This window comes from Notothenia rossii, assembly GCF_949606895.1.
Source record: "Notothenia rossii genome assembly, chromosome: 10".
Lineage (NCBI taxonomy): Eukaryota > Metazoa > Chordata > Actinopteri > Perciformes > Nototheniidae > Notothenia > Notothenia rossii.
Window position 1 is genome coordinate 14,715,029 of NC_136908.1, and position 9,170 is coordinate 14,724,198.

Consider the following 9,170-nt stretch of genomic DNA (forward strand, 5'->3'; position numbering starts at 1 on the left):
CCCACGCAGCACATGGGGCCAGCCGGGCTGCTATTGTCCAGGATATCCCCTCCTTGTTAATGGTTTCCTGTGCACACACGGAGGGCTACTGAGAGAAACAAGCAGCCGCATCTGATACCAGGCGTCACCACGTCGTATACGGCACACACACACACACAACTGCAAGCATTAATAAACAAGTCCACACACCTACATTCACACACACACATACACACTCTTGAACAAACAGACATGAAAATGAACAAACACATAAAAAGGACGCTGATAAAGCCACAGGTGATTTAACATAACTTTTTTTATTACAGGGAAGTTGTCATTACCACCAGCAACAACTAATATTTGATTTGTCAGTGCTTGTTTGTGCAACCATAAAATGAACAAACTCAGTGACAGGAGAAACCAAAACATCAGGTGTAAGTCTATTGCCTTGCAACTACTGTGACAGATACAAATGAGCTCCGTTGAAAACACAGGTCGATAATGCTACTACTTTGAACAGGAAAACAACTTGAAGACAAGGTAATAAAAATCACCCAAGCATCATGAGAAATTACAAAAACAGAACAGCTGGTAGAAACTTGTGGAACATATGCGAAGTCTCAGTTGTTAAGAACAGGATTTACTGTAGAGGAAACATTACTTAGGGAAGAAAGCTTAATCAATAAGGCCCCATATGAACAGGGGGTTGTGGGAAAATCTTGTCTATTTGAACCAAGCTGGTAACTAACTTCTGTTCCAGTATTTAGTAAAACAAACACCTGGTTTCGGTTATTCCACCCCATTAAAAAGCTGTAGAAAGGCGGTGACTATCAACCACCTCGAGCCCTCCCTCCACTCCCCTCCCCTCCCCGCATGTAACCAGGGCACCAACACAGGGTTTTTTAGCGCAGGGGGAAAACAAAGGGGGGGGGGGGGCAGTTTCACCCTGGAACTTGACGGGTGGCGACTGCTTGACCATCTGGAAAAGCCATTCCTGATAGGCTGACAACAGTGGGTGAAACCTCTGAAGGGGTGTGGGGGAACAGAGATCAATCACAATAAATCACTCTGAATGCTTTTAAGTCGTGGTCTCACTCCTCACTGTTTTTCTCTTCTATACAAAACTCAATACATTAGCAAGAAAATCCTACAGCTAGGAGTATCCTCTGCAGGATGTCAACATCATAGAAAAAAAATATTACTTTCTTAAATTTGGAAAATATAAAGTATTGTCTTTGAACGTCCAGCTCAGCTGGGTAGTGAGTAGAGTCTGTGTGTAGATCGAGTGGAGCTTTTTCATCTCAGTCAGAACGCGCCTATCTCCATGCCCCAGGGTCTGTAGGGTTTCCCCACGCTGGATGTTGGGATGGGGACGCTGAGGGCGGAGGAGGGGGACATGATGGGGAAGGCGCTGAAGGGGAAGGGGAACGCTGAGAGGGTGGAGAGGAGAGGATTGGAGAGCTTGGACGCTGATGAGGAGACCAAGGCAGGGTGTGTGAGGGTGCTGGGAGCCCCAGTGGTGGGGGGGACCCGGATCTGGCCCTGATCTGAGTGAGGCGTGCCGCTGCGTCTGCCTGGGATGTGAGAGTCTGCACTGGACGAGGATGAAGAAGAGGAGGAAGATGTAGATGATAGAGGAGTTTGTGGGCTGCTGGTGGCGCTGCGGGGTAAAGGTGCCAATGTGGCCCCCTGCTGGTGCTGGAGGAGGAGGGGGTGCGTGAGGTGGGCAGGAGGGGACCCGAATGCAGAGCCCCAGGCCAGGTGACTCAGGCCGGAGTGAGCCTCTCTCTGACTGGCGTAGTTGTTGAGGTGGGAGACCAGGCGGATACGCAGAGGGTCCGCTCCGTCCAAGCCCTCGATGATGCTCAGATAGCGGGCCGTCTCAGCCAGGCACTCCCTGAAACCCAGACCACGGTAGTCCATCGCCAGCGCATGAGCGTCAAAATAACCTGAGGGCAGAGGAAGAACACAGCAGATTAGTTTAGAGTCGCCTAAGCTGCTACAAAACAAGTTTGTCCTGAACTGAGGGATCTTTGTCAGTCGTGAATCAATATGCCTCTGGCTTTGAGAGAGTGTGAAAGAGTAAATAATAAGTCCAAACAAGATGGACCAGTTGTTATCAGTTTTCATCTACATGTCATGTTGTGCTTTTTTCCTTCTCTTTAAGTAAGAGAATAAAGTAATTGTTGTCTATTTTCCCCTCTTAAGCATATGAATAATATTTTCAACAAGTGGAAGGTGTTTTTCTGTAAAAATAATGGATCCCAGACATACCTTTGCCTCCAGCAGCATGAAGCATTTTCAGATGGTCAACAGTCATCTGCAGAATCTCTGCTTTCTCCAATTTGGCTGAGCCCTTCAAAGGAGAGAAAAAAGGAGCCAAATTAGATATCATATAAATAATATTAATAATGTCACGCGAGCATAAATTATGTTCAATATTTTTGGAATATAAAGTTTATTTGCGTATGGTCTAAAAAATAAGTAAAGTCGTGTTGCCTGATGCTTACCTGTTTCTCGAAGGCGCTGGGCACGAGCCTGCGCAACTCGCTGAGGCTGTTGTTGATCCTGTCACGGCGCCGTTTCTCAATTATCTGAGGAGAGACAAAACATACAAATTATAAGTTTTTTGCACAATACGTGCATTTGGACAACATGCTCAATATTTTAAACTGCAAAAACTGCATTTTTCAACAAATACATGTACTTACTCCTCGACGCCTTTTCCTCGCCTGCACCTGAGTAGAAGTTGAGGGCGACATGGACCCTAGGGGAGAGCTCATGTTCCTAAAAAGAGACGAAACAGTCAATACCTCGTGAAGTCTACCTTTTTTGTCATTATACTACACATATTGAAGCTACTTATTTTTGTTATTTTGTTTAACCATTTCGTCTGTCTAATGGTCTGAACCACATTAAAAAATAAGCAAACTTACCCATTCTCATCGCCACTCTCCTTCTCCACCTCAATAGTCTCGTCCAGCTCGCTGTCCGAGGAACTAAAATCGTGATTCCTCTTCATTTTGTCGGTCCACAATAGTCCTACAGTGTGTATGCTTGTTCTGTCCTCCAGTAGTGCGAGTGTTCAGGTTTGCCCGGAGAGCCTCTGTTTGAAGCACTCAGCTTTCCCACGGTGTCATTTCAATGCTGGAGCCGACCTATGGAGGCGGGGCCTCGGGTCAAATCAGCCAATCACAAAGCGGCCGTGGGTTTGAGTGACAGCGCAGTTGGCCCAAACACATGCAAGTAGGCTTTGACAAGTCAGAGAGGAGGCAAAGAAAGAGACATCTCACTCAATGGATATATGGACGTTTTTAGAAGAAACTGTTGTTGCCATCCATAACTTTTTGAAAACTTGTGAAATGTTTATATATAGAATATACACTACAATTTAGTAAGATTATAAAGACATTTTATAATTCCCATGTTTAGAGATATCTTGCTTCATTCTCTATAAATGTCCAATCAAAAAATAATATATATTTGTTTAAAGAAATATAATCCACATTTAAAAGAGCAAACCAAAACCAATTGATATTTCCTAGGGAAAAAATTGCTTAATAAAAGTAAAAATAGATGCATTTTTTGCTAATGAAGCCTTTACATGATTTGTTGGTGGTGTTATCATACACTGTATAGCCTATCATTGCCCATTGTACATGCAAAGCATGTATTTGTATACAAACATTGTCATTATTATTAAGTTATTTTTGAATTCAGTAACTCGATATCATTTCCTCCTGCATTGTGCTAGCTTAGCCTTGCCCCTTTTCTGAGAAACCTCAAAATATATGACATTCGAGTAATCCTTCTGTTCGTAGAAGATCTTTGGAGAAACTTTGACAGCGGTCCAATGGACATTCGGTCCGTGACTGCCCCCACCCATGCCCACCCCCTCCTCCCCCGTGTGTGTCCCGGTGGTGGTGAGGAGTGGCTGGCCGGCTGTCAGCACGCGTTGGCCGTGGGAAAGTTCCCTAACCGGCGCTGATAACCAATCAGAGGCCGGCGGCCGTCTCCGGCGCTGGAATGAATGGAGCAATTGGTCGGGGCGACGGGCGGTCTGCGAGCGAGCGTGTGAACCTGTAATCCAATACTAACTCAGCCCGGGAGCAGAGACTGGGAGCACTGCCGCAACCAGAGGAAGCCACCAAGTCTAATCTTACCCCACAGAGAGACCTCATGCACGGTAAAGACGATGTGGGGACTTCAAGGACCTTCAACAAAAGAGAGTAATGCAATCAAAGCACTCCTCGACCCTTTTCCCCTGGAGTCTCCACATCATCACCACCACAAGACTTGTGGCTCCTTATAATGGTCACACTCCCCAAATAATTTGACAGAGCTGCTGGTGTGTTTGTATACATGGAGGGCTCATGTTACCGCATGTGGAGCTGGAGCTCTTCAGTGAAGGGTCTCCTGCAGGGCCTGCTGTGGCATATTTAAATAACACACTGTCATTCAGTACAACCGGATAACATCATGTAACATTACATAACCAAAATCACTTGACATGAACTCAACAAGAAAAGTGTTTCTGAAAAGTACATTTTATTATGTTTATGTAAATAAGCGTAATTTATTAAAATACAAAACATAGACTATATTTAATATGCTTTACTCAAAGCCACTAGACTGGAGTCAAACTGTAGTAATTGTAACACACATGACAGACTCTGTCATGACAGACTCTGTCATGTGTGCTAAAATTACCACAGCTCTTCAAAAAAATCTCTGTACTATTGCTGTAACTTCATTTAAGAAAATCAATTAAAATTACATATTAATGATCATAATAATATTATGAATTCCCAAAGGGGTAAAGAAACTACAAACAACCAACTTTTCATGCTAAAACTTTATTTGAAACTCACGATTTTAAAAGCTTTTGAAAAGACCAAAACTGGATATGACACCTTGTCAGTTTCACAAACATCGGCTTGTTAACATTGTTTGAAATCCACATTGAAACCAGTTTATACCAGGAGCACACTGACATTAAATCTAAACTGCCCAGCCGTCTGAAACAAAACATTTTGTTTTAAAATGTCAGTGAAGGTCACAAAAAGAAAATCTCCTGTGAAATATATCCCCTTGCAACAAAACCGAAGGCTATGAATGAGGTAGGGAAATATGCACCGCTGTATGAAAATAATGTTGCAATATGAATTAAACACACCACAATTAATCATACCACACTAACATGTGCTTGTAAAATTCAACAGTAAATTATGGATCACACACACACACACACACACACACACACACACACACACACACACACACACACACACACACACACACACACACACACACACACACACACACACACACACAGAGAGAGAGAGAGGAGGCTGCCTTGTTTGGTTTATTTGAATGAGAGGAAGCACTTAGGGGCTGTTTTCATCTTATTGTTGTTGCACAGGACAGACACACAGATGAACTGAGACATCCATCGAACTGATTATTGGTGTGTGTGTGTGTGTGTGTGTGTGTGTGTGTGTGTGTGTGTGTGTGTGTGTGTGTGTGTGTGTGTGTGTGTGTGTGTGTGTGTGTGTGTGTGTGTGCGTGTGTGTGTTGTTGGAGTGGGATAGTGGGAGTTGTGTTAACATACGTCCAAGCGCATGCAACCTGAAGCCTTTGTCATAATAAACACAGGTGTGCTTCACCATTAGTTTCTGACTGTGTGTGTGTGTGTGTGTGTGTGTGTGTGTGTGTGTGTGTGTGTGTGTGTGTGTGTGTGTGTGTGTGTGTGTGTGTGTGTGTGTGTGTGTGTGTGTGTGTGTGTGTGTGTGTGTGTGTGTGCGTGTGTGTGGCAAGGGGAGTGAAAGGGGGAGGTGGGAGTGAGCCCTCTTGTTGTATTTCAAGTTCACCCAGAGTTCCCACGCTGTTATTTTCTGCACGGCTGTCTTTGTTCTACCGGTCTCATCACATGTTGTGATTAGTAGGGCCTTTCAGGGGCCGCCCTTTGAAGGTGAGGGCCCGCTACACGACATCATCAGATCCCCACCCTCCTCCGCCTCCCACCCTCCTCCCCTCTTCTCCCCTCTTCTCCCGCTTCAAATCAGGCCACCAAACCGACTAAAACTTGAGGCCAAAGTAATCAGTGGTGCTGTGACGGTTCACCTCTGTTGCTCTCTCCACTCTTATTCATTTCTCCTTATTCCATGTTTTCTCCTCTGTCTTGCTTTCTTGATCTTTCTTCCAATCTTCTCAATCATTCGTTGCTTAAGAGATTGAACCCAAATGGTGTCTCTCCAAACCCTGTCTTAAGCTAGCAAATTTTCCCAAATTAAAGTCCAAAGGGGAGACAGAGACATTTCTTTGAATGTTGGATCATCGTGATATTTTTGCCCTCTTGCACTTTGCAATCAAAAATGACTTGAATTTCAGTTTATTAGCAAGCCACAAGTGCATATCTTTCAGCAACAACATGTCATCAGATGTGAATTGAGTCTAGACTGTCTTACCAAAAGGAAATGGTTGGTGTGCACGCAGGCTTTGAAGTAGTTTTAAGGCGTATCCACCAATAATTTCTCTTCACTGCTGTACACAGTCCATATTTTCTGCATTAACTGTAATGCCTTATGCTGTATGTATGTTCACAACGGTCCACATGTCATCAGGTGTTTAGCTGTATTATTTTTCTTTGGATTTGATTTCCTGCAAAGGGCTAGTGTGGATGTACATGACTTCAGTGAGTGTAAATGAAGCTCTGCTGCAGTGCTGACGGAGTGACAATGATGAATGATGTTGATATCACATTCAGGAACTCTCAGTTTCTGCTAAACTAAACAATCTCATGCTTACTGTTAACTGCTTGTGGTATTCTCAGGGGTGTCTGCCTCATGATTTCATATTAGCAGACGCAAAACAAAAAAACACTCATTAATAAAGTTGATTACACAATGTACGCTATACAATCATTGTGTTTTTTGCAAGGGTCAGAATGAGGGAAAACATTCATTTCATGTGAACCAGCTCTGAATAATAAATTAAAGTATCAGTTAAACTTGCTCACCACTTCCTCCTCTTTGATCAAATAAATCGGATCCTGGTTGACTCAGCTGATGACTGATATTAAAGGATAAAGCTTGTGTTTCCCATTAACATCATCCCAAATTTTCTTACCTTCTCTCCAACTTCTTTACACGATAACAAAACAATTGTAGGTTTCTATTATGAACCCCACAAAATGAACACCTTGTAATGTCTACAACATACAATACGTTTCTTTCTTCTGACCTTAATGTGCACCAAAAAAAACCAGCACCAAATACGAAAGAAGTCCATGGGAAAGAAGTAAGACATTTCAGGAGGAGATTATGTCATACCTAAATATATGTTTCCTTGTACATCACATGTTTCCCGGACATGAAAATCACTTGAAGAGTTAATAATAGCTTTAGCTAGAAGGCAAGGTCATAGCTTCAGTTTTATTGTACAAAACTTAATACACACCATGTGATATCATTACTAAACTGACATCTTCTGGAAAACTGTCGCTAAACACATCTGGCCTTGAAAAAAGTACTCGTCTTTAATTGTGATATGTAAAAAGATAAATTAATAAAAATGTTATTGCAAAGCATATTATTTCAAATAGATTGTAGTAGACTGTAGAATTATGCTTTGTCAGACAGGTTTATAACACACTTTTTCAAATATTAAGCTTACCACCAGAGAATTTTAAAGACATGAATAATACTCTCAACTTGTTCAAGTGTCTTAAAACCGTATTTTATCCCTCTTTTTAAAACCCATAACTGATAAATATACTTTTTTTAAACATCCCATTTTTTTGTAAGTTGTATATTGGACCGCGGTTGACTTTAAGTTTTGATGTTAGGCTAATACATACACTTCTTAAACTCAAATAACTTTCCTTTCTCAGCATATTAAGTGTGTCAAATTATGCACATACATTACTCTGCACATCCAAGGGAAGTTACATGGAGAAAACACATTTTAGGTTGAGGGAGACTTTAAATATTGTTGTTATATGCATATCTTAGGAAACCCAAATCAGCTTTTGAAGGTGTGAGCCTCAGTGAGTCAGGGTGAGACACTGCGAGCTCGGCGTCTGCAGGTTAGCCACAGGCAGATGTTCGTCCGCTCCAAAACAATACTGCGATCCCCTCTCTGGTGAAACCGTGCGGAGTGCGAGCCTTGTTATTGTTTATAAATAGAGCTGTGTGCACCACGGAGGAAGGCTAACTTTGTTTCCCCTGACAGGGAGAGGAAGCGATGGCTAATTTTGCTCCAGACGTGTGTGACACCCGACCATTGTGCCTTAGAGAGAGAGGGGGTGAGGTAGAGAGAGACATTGTTTGAGAATGTGTGTGTGTAGGTCTTTAGTGTGACAACTCAGTATTGGCCTTCAGGAGGCTGGGTTTGAAGATTTCATTGTGCTCCTGCCTATCATTGAACATTCCCTGTGAGTTTTGTTAACAGGGTCCTTGCCTTGAAATTAATTCAACAAAGAACATTTCTGTGTGTGTGTGTGTGTGTGTGTGTGTGTGTGTGTGTGTGTGTGTGTGTGTGTGTGTGTGTGTGTGTGTGTGTGTGTGTGTGTGTGTGTGTGTGTGTGTGTGTGTGTGTGTGTGTGTGTGTGTGTGTGTGTGTGTGTGTGTGTGTGTGTGTGTGTAGAGGAAGTGGAGGACGTGTCAAAGTTGACCCACTGACACTCATATGTGTCTCTTTCTCCCATGGGAAGTGTTCAAGAGCCTCCCTCTGTCACACACACAGAAACACAAACAGAGAGAGAAACCAACTCGATGACACAAGACAAATGATTTCTCTCTCCCTTTGAGCTCTCGATGACTACTTTAGGGAATCTAGTTTTACTCAAGTTGGATACTTTAAAAAAAATGTTTCCTAATTTTTTTTTACTTGGCATTTCAAGTCTTTAAAACGATGCAAAGAAACGTCTCTTAGCGTTTTGCACTGAATTTATTTTCTAAAAGCCAAACTTTTCTCAAGGTTAAACTAAATGTAAGGCAATCTGAATAATGTGTTTTGAGGAGGGAAATGGTGCATAATCTAAATTAAAAGGATAAGGCTGGCGTTATTCTAGATCTATCCTTGTTGTACAAATATTTAATGCAAATACAAAAACTAACAACATGTTATTTCACCTCTAATATTTTCTGACTTCCTGCTCTCACTCCCAAACCCATTGGTTCCTCCTGAAG

At 42.5% G+C, this 9,170-nt stretch overlaps 1 protein-coding gene across 1 annotated transcript; it reads right to left on the minus strand.

The window, feature by feature from the left end:
- Positions 1-277: 277 nt before the first annotated feature.
- hey1 (hes-related family bHLH transcription factor with YRPW motif 1) lies at positions 278-3,103 on the minus strand. The gene is made up of 5 exons (XM_079655486.1): positions 2,916-3,103; positions 2,691-2,766; positions 2,490-2,573; positions 2,254-2,335; positions 278-1,928 (listed from the first exon to the last, which is right to left on the minus strand). Exons 1-5 carry the CDS (start codon positions 2,999-3,001, stop codon positions 1,285-1,287), a joined length of 972 nt encoding a protein of 323 aa, XP_079511612.1. The 5' UTR covers positions 3,002-3,103; the 3' UTR covers positions 278-1,284.
- Between the last annotated feature and the right edge of the window lie 6,067 nt (positions 3,104-9,170).

Excerpts from the sequence above, each read along its gene's own strand:
- hey1 (XM_079655486.1), bottom strand. The coding sequence starts at position 3,001 with ATGAAGAGGAATCACGATTTTAGTTCCTCGGACAGCGAGCTGGACGAG. Across the intron at positions 2,574-2,690 it reads CGAGGAAAAGGCGTCGAGGA|ATAATTGAGAAACGGCGCCG; the intron begins GTAAGTACATGT and ends GTCTCTCCTCAG. Across the intron at positions 1,929-2,253 it reads TCATGCTGCTGGAGGCAAAG|GTTATTTTGACGCTCATGCG; the intron begins GTATGTCTGGGA and ends CTCTGCCCTCAG.